Genomic DNA, 20,672 nt, shown 5'->3' with positions numbered 1-20,672 from the left:
GGCGGAGGGACAAGGCGCGGCGGCGGGCGGCGGCGGGCGGCGCCCTGGCGAGCGCGGCGCGTTCCGGAGCGGCGCTGGGTCTTGCTCCGCCGCGGCGATACCGAGGTGCAGCACCGGCTCTGCAGAGCCGCACTCACTGCCTGCGAGCTCCAGGCGGTACCGGCGAACACCGACCGCGCATGAACGTGTGTTAATGCTGCACATCCCACCAACCCTCGGGGGGGGGGAGGAAAAAAGGCCAAAAACCAGGCAACCTGGGGCGAACTGCAACTGCCAAACACACCCACCCCCTAGTGGGTCAGGTTACCTTTGGTGAAGGACTGCACCAAACCTCAGGGCTCGTCCGCCTTCTAAAGGTCATTTAGATTGCCAYAGGATGGGAATTCAAAGCGCGGCAGCGACTCCACGCTCGGGCCCGGTGCAGATCTGGGGCTGCGGCCCTGTGGCCTGACGCTCGGTGCCTAATCACGTTTATCCGTTCTGGTGCTACCTTCCCTGGCGCAAGCGCTTCTCAAGTAAGGGCTCAGAGAGGACACGCTCCTGTAGGCCTCCTTGTAAGAGACGCGCACCGCACCCRAGCATCCGAGGGTGCATCGGACCCAGCCCTGATGGGAACTGAACAGCACAGACAGCAATGCATCCAGCACACAAAGTCTCAAAACTGTTATTTTAAAATTATGTATATTTAAAGAACTACAATAGACTCCTTCAGAAGAATATTAGGAGATTTGGTCTTCTAGAGTAAAATAGGACAAATTATTTCTTTACATGTGCACTTGGTACATGTCATTACATCGCAGCCAGGCAGAATTTAAAGCTCACTGTGATCTTTTCCACACAAGGAAATACAGCAAAGCTCCAAAGACCGATGGGCTTGGGTACACGCTGAAGTCATGCAGATTCAACTCGAAGAACATCATACAACTGGATGAAGAATCATTTTTGCCACTCCAAACTGAATAATATGGCACCAGATTTAGACAAATAAAATGCTGTCTTGCTATGTCTAACTGACGTAAGGCACTGAAGGAGCTGTTAAGTCTGCACTGCACATAGAGACTTCAGTGAGACTAATAGCCCTAAAAAATGTGYGCTTCTGAATCAAAGCAATCATCAGACACGAGGTAACAAAAGGGGCACAAACTTTGAGGAGATCTGATTAGGAAAGTCCATGGCTCTAAGCCAACATTAGTAGCCAAATTTATTTTTAATGGTGCATAGTCAGTCCCCATTTGTAAATGGAAATTCTGCTATTATTAATATCCTTAATGCCATCACTCCCCAACTACTGGGTTGTGAATGTTGATCTATCACCAATATTTGTCCAAAGTACAGGGACTCCTAGAAGTTAACCAAAGTGGGGTCTACAGGGCTTGTCAGGGACAAGCTATCCTGTGAGCCAAAAAAATGGAAGCCCCAGGGGTGGCTGGAAGAGCTGACTGACTTCCTTCAGATCCTCAACAACTTCGTAGGGTGAGTGAATTCCCAACAGCTCTGTAGCAGCACAGCCTCTCCTTAGGTGGCTGTGGTGAGGGCTGCTACACCAGGCAAGATACAAATCATCTTTCAGTATCAGTGCCTAAGCCTGGAGTACGTGCACAGCAAAGCCAGACCYGTGCCTAGAGCTGTAACCTTTGGTGCTGCTTTAAGTAAGCTCCCTGAGAGACATTACTAAAATTAAGTCCAGATTACAAACTTAATCACTATTAATGACAAACTTTATAAATGGGCCAAAGTGAAACCTCAGCTTTGAATAACCGCAGGACTGAGTGGGATAAATATGCTCTGAACACAAATCAGCATGTCCAAAGCATCACACAGAGCTCCTCTTGGCACAGGTGATTTCTCAGTTATCTAGAGAGTAAAAGGCTCCAGGCTCTTCCAGATGAGTGCACAGTAAAAGAACTTCAAATCAAAACTTCTGCTGACACAGAAGATCCCCTTGCATCCRGGTCCAGTGCTTATATTCTTTTTTTTCCCCTGAGTGTGAAGATGAGATGTCTGTCGACAGAATTTGCTGACGAAAGGAAGAGATCTTTAGTAGCCGCTTTTTGAACGTACAAATAATTATCAGAGTCCTCAATTACTTTTGTAAAATGGAGAAGCATTTCAGTTCTGTGTTTCTGGGAACAACTGAAAACACCACCTCTGCCATGCTGGTCAGGCAATGTCTTCTGCTTGGAAGCACTGACTGGAGAACCTACAGAACAGGATTGACGGTATCAGCTTCAGACAAGTGTTGGGAGGGCTGATACGACTGTCGCTCACAGCCGGTCACCTCAAAATGTCATCCCCTTTCTTTCTCAATGACCCTCCCTCTGTAGCTGCATCTCACATTAAATTTTTTCTTCACTGAATTCCAGTACTTACTGTGGCTATTAATGATGTATCAAGCTATAGCCATCGACTGTAACGTAATCAGGATCATCTAAAACACAGCACAAAGATATCAGATCTGYTCATGAGAAGTGCTTGAAGGAGCTCAAGGGACTTTACATAAGGACAAAAACACCTTGTACTGCCCACCCGTGTTAAAGGGATGGGAGGCCGGGATGAATGGAGGCTTAAAGAGTAGACTTGCCTAAAACCCAGAGTCCCACTACAATATCTCATCACTAAAACAGCGCTGAAAATGATCCAGCTAATGCTGTTTAAGCAGAGAAAGGCCCAACCTGCAGAGGCAGGTTGGATCAACCTAGACACCCATAAGCTTCAGAAATACTTGTATACAAGGCTCTGATTAGAACATGCTCCTGGGTGAAATCTAGGCTCCAAAGTCAGTGACAAACTTTGTAGCGATTTCTTTGGGGACTGGATTTCCTACAGGAGCTTGGCCCAAAACAATCCCTTTAGAGAGCCTATGGTCATGGTCCTGTGGGGAACAGAGAGCAGAGAGAGCTTCTGTGGTGGCAGAAGCCACATAAAACCAGGACTGATACTCTCAAGTAACTTACCTGGCCCGCTGGTCGGTGTGGGTAAAGGTCCCCTCCTGCACAGAAAGAAACACAGAGCTAAAGATCCGCTATAGTATTCTCTCCCTTCCTAAAACATCTGTTCAGGCTGTTGCTGCTACTGTGTGACGCCCTGCACTGCACTACCCAGACGTTGTGAGAGGGCAAGAGGTTTGGCTGGCCTGGGTTTTACAGAGATCCATTTCCAAGTCATTTCATGGTTTGTTAACCATCAATAGCCTGCTTGGCAAACACAGGAATCAAAGCTGATACAGCATAGGAGAGGAAAAAAAAAMCAGAAAGCAATGAGTTGGCAAAACATATTCATGGGAGCCTTGRGGTATGACACGTGCACTTGGCAACATTTTTACACGCAGACCAAGACATCAGAAAGTCATAATTAAGCATGATTCAAGTAGTGATTCAACAGCCAAAGTGGGACACTCACCTTTAACAACAATCTTTAGCCCTGAATCCTCCTCTTCCCTGTGGCAGAAGTATCCTTCACTTCACCCTCCCTGCCCAACTTCTGCCCTGGAATAGTGTATTTTCTCGTTCTCTCCTGATGCTGTTCTTCCCTCTACCCACACACACTTTTAACCGATCCAGCCCTCCTCAGGTAGACAACAAGGCAAAGAGAGGAAAATCGTGCAGGGAAGCCCAGAAGGTTTCAGTCATTCTTGGTAGATTAGGAGTCAAAGGCTCTTTAAGGGATTTCTGATTGTTTCCAGAGACAGCAAGACACAATAYTCAAAATTGCTCAGGCTGCCCAAGTACTGCAGCCTTTCACCTCAATCCAAAGGAGCACCAAAGAGGCTCAGTACAAGAACAAATGAGCATACACTGTCCAAAAGYACTTTTAGAGTAATGTTTCCACACATGAAAAGGGAGAAATGATCCCAAAAGAGAAGTGGGAGCAAAAAAATCTACTCTGAGTGCACTTGAGGGGKTCATAAAATTTTACAATAGGTAGTACATTGGTATAAATCCTGTAGTAGAGAGCAATGGGCTGCCTAGCATGGCAAATATTTTCCCGTGACACTCCCAGATCAGGATTACAACAGACTGAAAGCAAGAAAATACGTTTTTTTGGACAGCTTCATTTGCAATAGCCAGTCCATCATTTGAAATTGCACATTATATCCCTTACCTTGATATAGGCACAGGAGCCTGACTTCTCACAGGTGCTGCATTTCTCTGTGCGTTATAGTAGTTTTCATAAACAACAGGAGCTAGGAAAAATACACTATAGTAAAGTACAGACCTTGTAAGTATGAACTAATTGCCCATAGCAACAATCAGATGCTAAAGCTTTCCCCCTTTCCTGGGAAGATGTCTGGTCACCTTAAAAACTTTAGAAGTACGGAGAAGGGAGATCTCTTCAGGGACTGGTAATAAGTGAGTGGCAGAGGCACTACTGCTGCATGCCAGAGAATGAATGATGGACATTAAAAATGTTTTTTCACCTAAACTGATGCTGATCAGAGCAACAACACCATGAGGAGGACAAGCATATCACCACTACGTTGGGAGACTACACTGAGCTCTTACCTGGGGCCAAACTTCCAGTTTTGCGTAAATTTACAAAAAATTCAATATCCTTCTCAATGCTGCACATTTCTAAACTCTTGCGGATGTCCTCATATTTCTGCAAAGGAGAATTAAAAAGCATTGCTATACGTCATGTTGAAAATCATGTGTTGGGTTTTTTTTAATCATTTGCCATACCTGAGGGGAAAGCACAGTGCTCACCCTCAGACATAAGTTTCAACAGTAGAGGAGAAAAGGGGAGAATTCCTGGAGGAATTCTCATCTGGAAAAGCTCTGGCCAAAATCCTCCTGCCTGCATGCTACTGTTGCTGTCTGRTGGCTGATCAAAGGCCACAGGCCAACCTGGACGTGACACAGTCCACTGCATAGGCTCTGCTTTCCTATTCCCAGCCTCACCAAGGAGCTCCTGCATAGTCTTTGGCAAAGTCACTTCCTGCTACACTACCATTGCCTCATCTTTTTCAGCCACAAGTTTCTTAAGCCAAGGAGAACAGTAATTAGGCTGAGGACACAGATCACAGCAATCAAGGTTGTTGTCTATGAAGTTCTAACTGTTATGCCAAGATGCTTGACAGAACTCTCAGAAACTCCCCTGGCTGCACTGAGGTTAAAGCAGGTAGCCACAGCGAAAGTGGTGGAGGAGATCGTGCAGCAGCAGGTACAGAGACCCCTGATGTGGGTGTCTACACCATGCTGCCCAGCACTTAAGGAGAGTTCATTAGCCCACGTTTAGAGCAGCACCAGCCAGCTGGTGCCTGTCCTGACTTGATTATTCTTCCCAGGTCTTGGAGCCTGATGGTACAGAGAGAGCTGGGGTCTCTGCAGTGCTGATTCCTTACAAGTGGGTTCATTGCAGTGTGCTCCTTCAACRCATCCAGCTCTACCTGTTTCTTCCTCACTATTCAGAGTGCTCCAGCCCATTCTGCATATCTTTGCATATAGAATAATGAAGAACTGGCTCTGCATGCATGGATATGCTCATAACCAACCTGCAAAACTTTTGAAAGTGATACAATCATGGCTACATGCAGGAACATACATCTGCTCTTGGGAGACTTGATTTTATAGGAGCAATGTCTTCCTTCTGATTAGTTTTCATTCATTTACTGTTATCTACTTTCTCACTATTACTCCAATCACACATACTCACAATAGCCTAGACTTGGAGGGTCATGGTTGCTACTACAACCTGACAAAAACTGGGTAAAAAGAACCTGGATGGCTCAGCAGGRTTTCTCCAGTCCAAAGTAGAAAAATGAAGGTTTGGAGAGTACTTGATTTACCTCGTCGTTCTGGACACAGTCCTGAGACAGCTGGTTGGCATGAAGCCACAGGGCACTGCGGAAGTAACTGATCCGTTCGCACTCCTGAGTCTCAAAGAACTGAAAGAACAAAGACAAAAAAGGACATAAGGGTCCCCTGTCAGCATGGCAAAAGGCCATGACTGCAGTGAGGACTGGTCCTCTGAGTCCAGCAGCTTACATATGTCCTAAGCAGCAGGGTTATTTGAGTTCACTTTTCACCTCTTGATCACATTTTAGTCTTGCCTCTGCTGTCTACCAGAGAACTTTATCTGACTTTGAGTAAGGAAACTGGACTTGAGCAAAGATACCTCTAACTGCTGTGATCCTACAMTCTGTCATCCAGCAACATCTTTATGTGAGAGTGCATCTCTTTTTGCTGGACTGTGTGCATCCCTAAGTATCATTACAAAGAAAAGTTATGACCTTTGCATCGTCACAGTGAAGTGATTACTCTAACCAGATGATGGCAGCACCAAACATGCAGGTAGTAACACACAAAAAGGTCACTACTTAGTGCATTGACTGTCAATCTTGAAAGGTAGAAGAAGAAAAAAAAACAGAAACTTTGAAGCAGTGGGGCCTTACATCCAGAAGCCAAGCATGAGAAACATGCAGGGTTAGCTGCAACAAGTCCTGCTGTATTACTGTGGAGGGAATACAAAGCAGAGGGCAAACCTGCTCTATCGCTAGTCCTGGCAGTGACGGAAGAAAATTGGAGGACAACACTGCAGCAGGAAGGCCTTTYACAGCATTTACCTCGCAAGCTTTGATGTGCTCTTTGTGCCATTCTTCACGGATCTTCTCCAGTGCAGCAACATTCTGCTGATAACTCCTGTCTGTGATGGAATTCAAATTGGCAATTCACTTTAAATCAATTAATTTAAAAAATCCCTTACAGCTCTGTATGTGGAACATCCAAGTGAACAATTCTTCACAATGCAATGCAACCATGTGGAGCACTGTCAATTGTCTGCTGTACACAATGTGAAGGGGATATAGTTTGGCAAATGCATTTCCATTCATTTTGCTTCTCTGCAGTGTGTGAGAGAATTTGCTTGCATTCCTCTGAAGGTATGAAAATGCCTCCATGAGCTGAGCAAAGCCTGGATCTTCTCCCTCACGTGTGCAGCCTTACRGCCTTGATGTACACTTACTGCAGGGCCCCACACGGCCTGCACCACAGCTCGCTAGAAAGCTAAGGAGATGTGCCTCTTCACTGCAATGCTTTGGAAGTGTTAAACCGTCCGATGCCAGGCCTTGAGCTACACATCTCCTGAGTTCACCCTCTGGACAGGGAGATCCATGGCACAGGCACACAGCCAGAGCAGAAACAAGAGCTCCTACTCTCCCCACCTGTCCCAGGCACTGGGCCCAGGTGCTGGCCTGGCACTGCTAGCACCTCCAGCCTCAGTGCCTTGCCATTTGCCCATACTGCCCAGGGGAAACAGAGAGAGCAGTCATGGTGGGGCCATGCRGGCAGGGTGACAGCAGCTCCTCCAGGGCAAGCTCCTGCCTCATGTTATCTCTGGACCCGTTTTTCTGAGGAGCTGAAGCAAGATCATAGAATCATAGAATCAGTAAGGTTGGAAGGGACCTCTGGAGATCATCTAGTCCAACCCCCTGCTCAGCAGGGTCACTTAGAGCATGTTCGACAGGGTTGCATCCAGGCAGGCCTTGAAGATCTCCAGAGAAGGAGACTCCACAACCTCTCTGATCAAGAGCCGGAGCTCACCCCAGCATCCAAGTGCCTTATCACAGCTTCAAGCCTTGCAGGGCAACCCTCTGCACCACCTCCTGCCCCAGAAAATGCTCCACTCACCCTTCATTTTCACACTCACCAGAGTCTTCCAGAGCCGACTTTGTCTGAGCCAACTTCAGGAATAGCTGCCAGAAACAGGAGAGAGAAGAAAGGTATAAGCCAGCCCTGGTGCACTGCCTATGGCAGTGCAGTTCAGCTGGGGAATACTACCAGCCCTCCCATCTCACCCTAAACCCCAAAGCTGAGAAAAGAAACATGAGGCAAATTCTGACCATAAAGAGGTATCAGCTTGACCAGCAGTGAGCCTCATGCAGCACAATACTGCACAGTGGTGTAGGTGCTTTCCAGTTTGGAGCAGGACCTCGAAATGGTGCAGCCTGCTGCTCCGCTCACTTCCCTTTCAGTCCCTTCCCCATGGCCACCTGCCTCCCTTTACCTTCTCCTGCTGCTTCTGCGTGACTAGATTTGCATTGCGGTGCACAGCCTGCTCTGCCTCGTCTTTATCCCTGCAGCGTTGTTCGTAGAGTCGCTTTGCCTAGGAGAACCACCAAATGGATTAGGAACGTGTCAGCAAGCAAATAAATGGAAATATAGCAAATAAAATCTGGCATGCAAGACACTTTGGAGGAAAGCAGAGACTAGGAATGAAAAGGCTGGTGTGGCAGAACAGGAGACAGCACTCAAGGTCCCARATGTCGCAGCTCTACTGCCTGGACAAAATGACAACACAAGCTATTCTTTGTTCAGGAAGAAAAGCTCACAGTAGTTGAGTCCCTGATGTTTAAATTGCTCTTATTTAAGCCTGCAAAACTTCCATCAGCTATTTCTCTTGCATACTTTCAGTTTTGTTGAGTTCACTCTGCATACATTTATGCAGACACAATACAGAAAGAGTTGAGACACAGAGGAAAGCTCTTCTGGTTAGCTCTGCCCCAGCTCCATGTGCTGCATTTTAGCTGCATTAACTCGTATGGCAAGAAACAGCTGCACAAAATACAAGAATAGTGCACGCGCCTACAAGGTGTGCAGCCGCAGGAAGCAGAGCAGCACATCAGCTTTACCTCCATGGTCTTCTTGTACTGCAAATTCCTGTTCTTGTGAATTGCCTCCATTACGAGCTCTATCTGTGAAAGGAAAAAAACCGCTATGTCAGCATGTCACTGACCTGCAAAGCTCAAGGGTGAACTATGAAGAGACAGGGACAAGATTATGAGATAGGTTTTTTAGGCACCTTCCCCCACCTGGAGTTAGGTATTCCAGTACTCAAAATCAGTCCAAAACATTCACCTTCCTTTGTTTCTATCTAAGCCTCCATTTGTATAAGCAAAGGAGTTATACAAATGAAATGCTAATAATATATAGTAGTGTGTGACCTCCATAGGGCCAGACAAAATTGGCAAGTCCACGTTCCCTTTGGCTGGGGCCAAGCTAGCCTCTGGTTCTGATAGCTTTCCCTCATTTTTAGGCAATGGAATAATAAACCAAAAGAAGTTAAAAAGGTAGACCCAAGTTCCCTCAAAATCACAGCTAGAGCACCACAGCATGTTCTTGGCCCTCAGCCTGTAACACAAACCAGCAGACACCAGCGCTCCCAGTCATGTATTTCAGGAGCTCCCACGGCCATCCTGAAGTCCCCATCACCCCCACATCCTCTCAAACCACTCCCAACATGCAAGCCCCAGGCATCAGCTCACACCACAGAGACAAGGCACAAGCTCCATGAAAGGGAAGGCACCACATCACTAGGCTGCCACTACAGAAATTGTTTTTAGTGGAGGGGTCCTAAATCATAGTGCAAATCTCTGAGCTCACTGTAGGGACACARGAGATGGGAACTGAATTCATGAGCAACAGTCACAGCATAAGACTTGGCAGGCTAGTACCACGTCTTGATCTGGGAGAACACTGGGAGGACACATCCAACGCTCCTGACACRTCCCCATCTGTCCCAAGCAAGGCAMCTTTGCCTGAAAAACCTTCCTTATTGGGCTGGAGTCCCTGGAGCTAAGCTCCTGCTAGCTATCACTGGCCATGGCAAAATGACAGCACGTAGCTGCGAGGAGGAGGAAGTCGGAGGTTGCTGCACAGTTCACCAGTGCAGTTGCAACATTTAGGAACAAACTGTGGACTTCCCAGAAGCCACAAGCCTCTGGCAGCAGGGAGGGGGCTGGGGCACAGCAGCAAACATGAGCTAGGGCAGGAGCGCAGCATTCCTGCAAATGCTGGTATACCCTGCGGCAAAGGTGCTGGCTCCCATGTCTCCCTCAACTCCTGACCTTTTTCCGATGCAGTTTTTGCTTTTCCCTGAAGTCCTCCATTTTCTTTGCTTCCTCTCGAAGGGTTTGTGCCAGCTGGATGTGACTTTGCCCCACATTGTCTACCTCTGCAAAGAAAAAGAAAAAACAAATATATGCCTAAGAASACTGTGTTGCTCAAGTCCACTGCTTTAGCTAACATCAGACTGACCCAGAGGACTCCTTCTGTCCAGGGTATCTTATTATCATAAGCCTCACCTCACAAATCCCCATGCAAAAGCAGTAGCAGTTTAAAACACCTTTCAAACATAGCCTGTCTATGTAAAGAGCTATTCAGGATCTGTCATGCCAGGGCCTGCACTTTGGTTTAATAAAATTCATATTCAAGAGAAGTTATTCAAAAGAGCACACTCACATTTCCTCCTCATCCAGATCAATTCAGGCATGTTTTAACATATCACACCCTATAGCTCTTGTCTGGAATACACATTGCCCTTGGCTAGCAGAGAAGCAACCTGGGGCACTGAAAAACTGATACTAAAAACTTCAGGCACATCTTCACTGTCCCGCTGAGCTGGCCTGGCTGAAAGAGAGCAGCCCCACCAGGAAACAGGAGCCCATTTGCAGCTCATGAAGCTAAGCTCATTCGAARCTAAACCAAACTGCAGCATGCCACTAAGTCTTTTTTGCCCTACTCGCTCACGATTCAACACCACAGGTCAGCTGCTGCAAGGACAGAGCACGCTACAGACATCACCCAAGGTACAAGGCAGAAGACAGATCTGGCCAGGGTGGGCAGCAGCACAGCTCTAGCTGCACAGATGAGTGGAGCACTGGCCCTCTATGTATAGATGTGGCTGCTTGCTTACATACTTCCACTGCTCTTATCCAGGCTATCTAAATTAAAGCCAGTGTGTGTGCATTTACCCAGGCAGGCCACCTGGCTGATGCTGGCCCACAGTCAGGGCAGGAGATGCCYTCACAGATGGGCATCTGCCAGGTTTGAGCGCCCAGCTGGAGATCCTTCACAGAGAGCTTTTTAGATGCAGTAAGAGCTCACAGGACCTCAATTTCTGCTCAAAAGACAAGCTAGAGCAGAAGAGCAGGAGGGAGACAGGGCACCACCAAGGAGCACTGGCAGGGTTTTGTACATCAAGCTAGAGCATTGCAGATAGACAAGTAAAACTGCTGAGGGCAAAGAGATGTATTTTGCCTTTGAGATGAAGTGCTTGTCCCTTCAGTTCAGCAGTAAGACACTAACAAAAGACCTCATGAACCCATGGAAATGAATGGACTATGTAATGTGGCCAAAGCACCTTCTTTTAGAGGCTCTGATTACTGAGTATCTGCGTGAAGAAGCCAGTAAGAGCTGGTCTGCGAAATTCCAGCTGAGCTTTTGATGTACAACTTCTGATGTATAACCTAAGTACAACTTCTGAGCTCCAGCCAGCCTCAAAAACCCAAGAGAGCCCAGCAGGCACTATCCACAGGTGGGCCTTCCTTCTCTCACCTTTGCCTGGAGACCTCCATCCCCAACTCAGTCTGTTGGGCTGCAGGTTCCCGAGGGGCTGAGCTAGGCTAGGAGACCTGTATTCTCTTCTCCATGCATTTCTATGAACCTGACTGAGTAGACCCATGGGAATCATCTACCCAGCTTCAGGAACCCAAATTTCCTCTGTACACTGCGCTATACAGTGGAAAGCTGTGATGGAAAGATGGACATCTCAAAAGTAGGGATAAATACTGGGGATATTTGTGAGGATTATGAGCCTGTAGTTTCTGACACACTTGGATAGTTCTGCTGTGACACTCTCTTCACACACTGCAGTTGCTCAACTTGCATAGAAACCAAACAGCTGGAGGAAGCACTGGGGAAACCTAATGAGAGGAGAGGAGCAGCAGATTGTCTCCTTTGCCCTACAGTCTGATTTTACAGCCTATGACTGATTCAAGTATCATACAGTTTTGGAGACTCTAGTATTTTCTTCCCAAACAGCTGCCTGTAGGCTTCAGTGCTGCCAAGTGTCTTGACAAACATGAAGAAGTTACTTACGTTGCTTAAAAACATCAAGAGATCTCTTCAGGGTGCTGAAAAACACAGGCATAATATTAAAAAATAGGAAAGCACTGCTAGGCCCACTGCACAGGCTTTACCAACAGTAACTGCAAAGCACTTCTCCTAAACTGGCGAGCAAGTCGCTGACTGCTGGCCAAAGCAGCCTGGAGCAGGTTTATTTACCTTTTTTATACTTTCAGTTTTTCCCTCTATGTGGGTATAACACAGCTCACTTGCTTAAATATCTACCCTTTATCTTTTTTTTCCAAACATTGAACATTACTGAATATTCTGAGTTCCAAGACAAATGTTTCAAGCAGCCTCCCCTAACGTACCTCTTGGAGGTATGAACATATGAACATTTTTCTACATATTTTATTGGCTAGTGGTTGGAATGTAGGGAACTTTTCTCCCTGTTAATATACCATGATGAAGATTTCAGAAATGTATTAAATAATAGTCCAAAATAAAACTATAAATAAATAATCAGAGGACATCAAACTGAGCATGTGTGATGTACAGAAACAAAGGAGGCAACAGAAGCTGCCAAGGGTCATTGGGGAAATGGATTTAGAGGACTGAGGACACCTTGGTTTTCTTCCATGTCCTTGTGGGGGATTTAAAGGTGAGATGCTCTAGGCTGTCCTCTTTCTTCCAAGGGCTTACTCAGGGAAAGCTGGCAACACCACAGGCTTCAGAGCTAAGTTATGTAAGCAGAACCCTAAGATCTGCTTACAACTGCCAGATCCTCTCTCAGAGCCATCCACGGTGACAGTGCTGCCTGCGCACGATGGCAACGCAGTGCCTTTGATGATCGGCACAGTTTGACTCAAGGAAGTAAAGGTACTTCTTTCTGGCTATAATAGTCAGCAGGAAAACCTAAGTCGCATAATCCCCGCCCCTCTGCCTAACTACCGGGCCACATCTCGTYTTGAGTGTCCATGAAGCAAGTGCACTTTGGTTAGTCTATGACTGAAGAGAGGTTGGTGCAGTCCAGCTCCATTACTGGCAAAGACCAACCTAACTGTACTCATCTTCATTCACAAGACCAGTTGCAGAACATCTTTTGGTAACATCCTTATTGCATTTCGTTTAGTCTCTCACTAGCCTCCTTCATTCTTTCAACTAAGGACACCTATAAAAGCAAAACACACATGTGACTTACTTCAGCTCTGTCTGTCCACAGGGCTTCTTCTTTGACAAGTTAATGAGCTCTTTGCCATATTTTTCTTCTATGATTGCCCTGTTAAGGAAAGAGGGAAGTCAGAGGCAATTCACACTTCAGAAATGACTCTCATTTTCAGCAGAAGTCAGGAATGGCAGGAGTTTCCCACGAGATGTCCCCTGAGTACAGACAAGGGAATAATGGATGCRCAGAACAACACCCCACAACTAGCAAGGGGGGTGCTAGCAAGGGCATTTGCCTCCAGCACAAACACCCAATGAAATATTCACAATCCTGCCAACTCCCGGCCTGGTGGAGGTTATACAGGAAAGGAGCACAGTCRCACTGCTGAGTCAGCCCACAAGGAGCTAAGATCCACTCTTATTAGATACCTCATCCAGTCTCCTGTTCTGCCACAAAAATATCATGCATGGTTGGTTCAAGTAAAGCTGTTATTGGCAATTAACCAGCAGTCATTCGAATGAAAATACTCTTTGCTGCAGCTCTGCTACCCATGTGTAGCCCTCCCCATCTCCTAGTAGCTGATGGGTTTAACAACCACCTCCACAGGTGATGGAGGACTAAGCAGGCTGTGCACTTGCTGGCCAAGTGCAGTCAGGCCAGCCATCTGAGCAGTTTTTAGCTCGGTATCCTAAGGAAACAAGGCTTGTGTGATCACACTTTCTCTGCACYGTGGTCACTAGCATCTGTCTGCACCTTCACACAGATTGCTTTTCAATGTCAACCCAATGTGACAGAAGGGATTAGGGGGTCTCAAAGACAATTCAATTGCCCTACACTTGTCCCAAAACTCAGCTGGACCATTTCAGTTGTTCAAGAGTTGTACAGGACTTTTTAAAATGAGGTAATAGTTTCCCTCTCCTCCCCACTTCTTGCCCTTACAGACGACTTCTGTAAGGCTACACCTTGTGGTGGTAAGACCTAAGTAAGACCTTTGAGAGATCATATTGTCCTCTCTTATTTGAAGAGAGAGTTCAAACACAATACACAAAAAGAGCACAAAAGAAAACATGTGGGTGGATATCTATGTCTGAGATAGCTGTCCTAGCTGGCAACAGATAGTCAGAAGAGAGAAACAATTACTGCTACAGGTTTGCATTAGAAGCTCTACTGCATAAAATAAATTGTTTTCTAAATGCCTTTGTCTCTAACTCAGAGGCAGATGGCTATACTGTTCCTTCTACAGTTTTGGGGTGAAGTTCACGTCACAGAATCACAGAATCGGTAAGGTTGGAAGGGACCTGTAGTCCAACCTCCCTGCTCAAGCAAGGTTACCAAGAGCATGTTAGACAGGATCACTCTCTTCGGATAGCCTGAATTTCTGCAGTCTTCTGGCTAGACACATTGGCGAGGACCTACACCACCTTCAACAGCAAACATGAAAGGGCATTCATGMAGAGCACAAATTGCACTCTCCATTGTCACTGATGAGCAGGCTCAGGTTCTCATGATTCAAGTAATCGCATRTGTTTCCTTTGGCAGCTAGAAAGCCCACATTTTGCTGGAACATAAGGTTACAGGCTGAACAGATATAGGTGCATTAGACAGATTTTAACTGCAAGTCTTCTTCCTCTGCATCCCCATTACATTTGTTCCAGGCTATTTTGTCCCAAGTCATATTCACACATTTGTTTCTTCCAGTTCTGAACACCAAAATTACATTAATTCAGGATTGTTCTGAAACAGTCTTCCTAATTAGCCATTGCCAGCCAAGTGAACCATAAAGCCAAAATACTTTACTAAATCATCTCAGTTATGTCTTTGTAGTCACAGAACCTCCACTTACGTCAAGTCTTCCGATTAATAAACGTGTTATCTAATGCTGCTATTTCTTTTTAATATAAAGGCTATAAACTGTCCACAATGCACAAAGACAGGAATAAGAAGTTTGGAACGCCTTGCAGATTTCCAGTGCTGCCTACAAAGTCACGTCTCCCATGCCAAGGTATTCAGCTGATCTCCCGAAGGCTGAACTGCAGGGACACTCAACACGGTGAACTTCATGGGAGAGCATGTGACCCAGGCAGGTAACCGACAGCTGCAAACACATCTCCTTCAGTAGGGATGTTTGGCAGCATATAAGGCTGAAGTATTCAACTAATCCTGATTCCTCTTTCTTTTTAACACAGATAGTTCAAAATGTGAGCATCAGTTGAGTCCTCAGCTTTGTAACTAGCACAACTGAGGACCGCTGGGTACAGGACTTCATACCACAGCACCAGCCTTGTAAGGAAAGAACAGTGCAAAAAGACAAGTTATTCATCAGTCAAAAATCAAAGATTTTTTTATATAGTGAATAGTTAAACACAACACGAGAAAACTGAGAACACAAGAAATAATAGAAGTAAGTACAACTGCTTCACTTTCCAGGTTCAGCCAAATCCATATTCAGAAGCAGCTCTGTACCTTTCCTTCAAAAARTCTTCAAACTCTTTGCAGTTCTTCCTGCCGTCATTCAAATGCTGTATGATGTTGTCATAGCCAACCGTGCTCGTCAAATCCGTACTCTGAAAACACAAGTTAAGAACAGGAGTCACATCCCTATCAGTGCAACCCACGGCCATTGTCACCTCTGGCAGGATTTTACACAAAAAATGGCTCAATCGGGAGCCAATATGCCAGTGCCTGTTTCTGTTTTGCTTATAAACTACATAAAAGCCTATGAACTTTTTGTTTTGGGCTAGGACACAGTTCCAGAATGAGAAAAGTGATGGCAATTCAGGACAAGACACTTTTATAGCTTTCAGAAAACAGAAGAACTCAGCTTCAGTCCTACAGTATCCCAGAAACACGCTCTTCCGCATCCTGAGCACAGCTGGCCCCAAGACACACCAAAGCTGCTCCTTCAGCGCTGTCTCCCCTCCAAAGCTGGCATAGCCATTTCTGTCCTGCCCCTTCACAGTGCCCATCCCCATCCTGCAGATGAGGAACCGAGACACAGCCCAACAGATTGCGATCTTGAAAACTGTATTTCAGAACTCGTGTAGCTTTTGAAATAAAATGGACCCACATGACTCAGTTGGCTTTATACTGCAAAAACACAAGGATTAAATCTAGATCTCCCATGGCCCAACAGCACAGTGAGACATCTCCTCCTAGGACTTTAGCTGTCCACTATAGCTTAGTGAAATAAAATGCTGAAAAAGCTCCACGTCTCAAGATACAGTCCACATTATTATTGCTTCTCCCAGTTTGTGCAGACACCAAGACTGATGCTGGTTCTCATTCACTTGCACTACTCTGGGCATCACCCTCACCTCTGGCCTCACTGTAGGACCTCCACATCTAGGCTGGAGGTGATCTTGCAGATCTTTCTGCCAGGGATAGTTACGCTGCAAGCTGTTCTCGCCACCCAAGCAGCAGTGTATGGATGCACTCAAYGACTGCTGCTGCAACAGCCTTTCCTTTGGTCTTGTGATAAGTAATCTTGTTCCACTCCCATCAGTTCAAAACACTACTGCAAAGATCATTTCCCCAGATACCAGGTCCTCCTCTACCACTGCTGTATGCCCTCCATGAACCCCCAATACCTCAAACAGGGCCAGCATCTTCAGTCCCCCCAAAATATCAGAGCCTCTGAAAAGTCTGCATCCCATCACCAATGGGGCCAACTCCCATCTTCCAACCAACAGGGCCAGCTCTGCTGTACCACTCACACCAGAGGAAGCTTCCCATAGACTTCAGAAGCATCACTGGTTTCCTTTGAATTATTTCTTAAAAATACATATTTTGCTGTGATGTTTACAAAAATGTGTGTTTGTGTGTGTGTGTAAGAGAGAGAGAAAATGATGTTGATGGGCTAGGATGAAGGTTGAATAACGCAATCCCGTTCTTTTCTCATAACTCTACCATCAGCTGTCTGAGGCCATATGCTCCACAGGACAAAAAGTGTATTTTTGTCCTACAATTGGTCAGGATTTATCACCCTGAGGGCCTGGGCCAAGAGCAGTACCCGTAAGTGCTGCTAATAATAAAGAGGGATGCTCAGACCTTGAACCCTCCTTCTCCAGAAAAAGCCCAAAGCAGATGCAKGGAGCTCAAAAGAAGGTGCTACCCGTCATCTTCTGCAAAAAGGTCTGGTTGGTGTTGTACATACAGGAGCGGAACACATACAGAAACAGGCTGCAGAAAGGAAGCAAAGGCARAAGCAGATACAAAGCTCAGAGAAAGGAAGCAAAAGCCACAAATAGTTATTAAGAAGCTGAAAGAGGAATAATGGCAGGATGGAGAGATTCAGGAAATGGTTCAAAGCCAAGATGACAGTATACAGATAACTGGAAAGAACGTGTGGGAGGCAGAGGAAGGGATTTCTCATGAGTTTGTACCCAGCATGAGAAGCAGGACTCATATCTGTAGCAAATCAGACATCATTGTGGACTTCCCTAAGGGGTCAAGGATTTGAAAGTCAGTGGCCAGAAAGCAAGAGATGAAATAGAGATCTGGTGAGATAGGACCAGTTGGAAACCCCCGGGTGTGACAGGACAGCTTTGCTCCATCTATTCCATGGGCAGACAAGAGGAGACTATGGAGTGGGACCTAAGGGACAAGCTGATCACCAAACAGTGAGCTCACAACTCCCCAAAGTGATCTTATTACTGAAAACACACAACTGGTTCRCAGCTTGTGTTGCGTCTTTGCTAATCAGCTATGTGAAAAAGGAAGCACACTTACGTTGAAATCAATTCTCATGACCGTTGCAAAATTCAAGAACATCCTAACTTGACTTCCTATCCCCCATTTAAAAGGAAATAAGAGATGCAGAGAGCAACCACATACATGCTGCTTAGTTAGTCTAYGCCTGGGCTCAGTACAGCAATCAGACAGGCAAACCTCTGTGTGCATGCAGTATTGGAGTACTGGTGTCAGTAGAAGAGAGAGCACTAATAAATGAAACAAATGGGGACTGAGCTCTCAGGATCTGCACAGATCACTCTGGAGGTGGTCAGGGATCCCCCTCCCAAAAAATCCCAAGATTTTCTCCAAAAAATARCAACATTGATCCAAAAAAGGCCCAAATTAATCCATCAGAAAATCCCAAAATACTGTTTCCCAGCTGCCTACCTCTCAACCTCTTTTTCAACCTGCAGATGCTCTGGAGGAGGCAGAAGAGGCCAAGTGCAGGGTCTCTCCCCCCTGTCCAGGCCACTGCTGGGGACAGATGARCTGTCTGCCTCCATCTCCCAAGCGTGGTAGCTGCCCCCTGCCCCAGACAGTGGAAAAGGAAACCAATCTTCCAGCCTTGCAACTGGAAAGCTTAACTCCCCCCGTTTCAAYTGTCCTAAGAAATTTATTTTTTACTCTCTCCATAAGAAAAATGGCCATTTGCCTTTCCAACTGATGTAGATGCATTTTTCCTCCTGTTTTGGGGAACGAGCTATTTTTTCACTTCCTTCCTTCACAGATGAGGTGCAGAAGACAACCTCCAATCTCCCACAAAAGTCGGACCTAGCTGGCTTGTTTGGAGAACAGGAACAAGACAGAATAACCTTGCCYTTATCAATGGCTCTTTTTGGAGAGAAATGCTCACAAAAATGCATTTTGTATTTTCACAATCACCTTAGCTCACAGGAGGATGGAGATAGATCAATAATAGCGGGCAGGWTTAGCTCGGTTGYTCAGAGCGTGGTGCTGCTAATGCCAAGGTTGTGGGTTCAATCCCCRTACAGGGCTATGCTGAGGGTTAGACTAGATGATCTCCAGAGAGCCCTTCCAACCTTACCGTTCTGTGATTCTGTATTWGAAATGGAACTAACTACTCCCAGCCCGACACTCAAACAGCTCCAATACAGGGCTTTGCCACCTGGGACTGACAGCTCGCTATGCTGGACAGAAGCGCCCAAGGATAACATGACATGTCAGCACAAGCAGGAACAGCTGGTTCATCTGGCCCYAGTACTCAGAAAAATTGTGACAGCATCTATCACCAAATGTGTGTTAAGCTCTTTATTTTATAGTCCTTCCTCCTCCACAAGAGGGATTCAATTTCGGCATGTGTGTATTACCCAAGTGCCTTCAAGCCCAAGCCTGGACCAAATTCCATGGTGCAATGTGTTATATAAAACACAGGTCATAACCAGCCCCAGCACAAGCAGTAGTATAAAACCAGCATAAAACAGGTGGATGCTGGCCCATGGGAAGAGGTTCCTTGCCCAGCAGGAACTGAGCTAGGCAGAGTAATAAGCCAGGAAAAAACCTTGACAAAACCGTTCTGGGCAGATGTCAGTACGGAAGAATAAAAAGGAACAATGTGATGGCTCGCGGGATCTCCCAAAGGGAGGACTGAGAGGTAGCAATGGAAGAGGAGGGGGACTAAGAGGAGGACAGAGCCATGGGTGCAGAGGGAAGGCATGAGGAGTGGGATAGAGTCCTCAGCCGGGGATTTAGCTAAAAGAAGGACATTGCAGATTTTAGGAACTGTTGCTAAAGGATTTTGTGCGTTTTAAGTCAGTTCTACATTCTCCACTAATGCAACAGCTGAGCAGGAGGAAAACTCCATGGTAAAGGGAGACCCAGCCATGTATCAGCCATATGGCTGCTTTCTGAAAGCACCTCACTGCCAATCTGAGCCACACAGCATCTAGACCTCCTGGCCTTCCCGTCGGCTGGTAAACTTGCTGTACCACGAACACAGCACAGTCCCRCTGTTGCAGCGCACAGCAAGCAGAACAGCTTCAAGGCCACACTTGAGTGCCACAAGCCCTGGGCTGGTGGCACAGCAGCCGTCCCAGGCTGCACTAAGCTCTCCCACTGCAAACAACACTTAAATGTCCCCTCGCTCCCTGATGATTTCTTTTCTTGCCAGTATTTAGCAGAAATAATACAGAGGGTTACATGAGAGCAGAAGTTCTCCTTGGAAACAGGAAAAAAGAAATGGCTGCTCAGTTGTTGCACCTTAAGAGAACAAAAGTTATCCAAAAAYTGCTGCCAATCTCAACTTTGCTCTGCCAAAACCAACAGATTTCTTCCCTTCCAGTCTAGAGACTCATGAGAGAGGGATTTAAAAAAAAATCAACCCAGACCCATTTAACAGCTGGGAAACTGAGGCACAGTGAAACAATTCATCACCAGCGTGCAGTGAGTCAATGCAGAGCCATCAAGGGAAGCTAGGTCCCCGGCTCACAGAACAGTGCTCCGCACACCGCTTCCCTTATCCAAGGCGAAGTCTTCAAACTCCTCTTCTTACAAGCTGGACATAAAGTTTTACAGAAGCAGAATTGACGAACAATGACAAACTGATGTAGTTTCACAACAGACTTGATRCAAAGGCCAGAAGCATTTTCCTCCTCTTTCGAGGGGCTCCTTCTGAATAACATCTCTTTAGCACCAAGCTCAGCCCATTGCCACCAGCCTTAATTCGGCTTTGAATTGGGTGCTGAAGAACTGGCAGAGCCCTTACTGGAAAGCCTGACGCTTGTCAGATATGCAAACTGAAAGGAAGCAGGGAAGTTATCATGACTGGCACGAATCAAGTTGTGGTCTGGGACACGGTCCAATGCAGGGCTGGAGCACTGGCAAGCAATGGTCCTGCTTCCTCTCTCACAGACTATTTTGGCAGAGTCTGAACTAAAAGGTGCTGTGGGAGGAGTAAAGAAACCAAAACTCATAAAAGA

General features: G+C 46.3%; 1 protein-coding gene across 1 annotated transcript; it reads right to left on the bottom strand.

Annotated features, from left to right (window-relative positions):
- Positions 1-696: 696 nt before the first annotated feature.
- On the bottom strand, positions 697-17,751 carry PSTPIP2 (proline-serine-threonine phosphatase interacting protein 2). The gene is made up of 14 exons (XM_085322195.1): positions 17,734-17,751; positions 15,469-15,569; positions 13,042-13,119; positions 11,874-11,908; positions 9,842-9,948; positions 8,627-8,689; positions 8,002-8,100; positions 7,645-7,690; positions 6,563-6,642; positions 5,786-5,884; positions 4,503-4,599; positions 4,102-4,183; positions 2,955-2,989; positions 697-2,428 (listed from the first exon to the last, which is right to left on the bottom strand). The coding sequence occupies exons 1-14, from the start codon at positions 17,749-17,751 to the stop codon at positions 2,379-2,381; spliced, it is 990 nt and encodes a 329-aa protein (XP_085178321.1). The 3' UTR covers positions 697-2,378.
- Between the last annotated feature and the right edge of the window lie 2,921 nt (positions 17,752-20,672).

Source organism: Rhea americana, unplaced genomic scaffold, assembly GCF_003343005.1.
Source record: "Rhea americana isolate MKP2758 unplaced genomic scaffold, rheAme1 scaffold_75, whole genome shotgun sequence".
NCBI classification, from domain to species: domain Eukaryota; kingdom Metazoa; phylum Chordata; class Aves; order Rheiformes; family Rheidae; genus Rhea; species Rhea americana.
The sequence above is the reverse complement of the archived record's forward strand: the minus strand, read 5'-3'. Positions and strand labels throughout refer to the sequence as shown.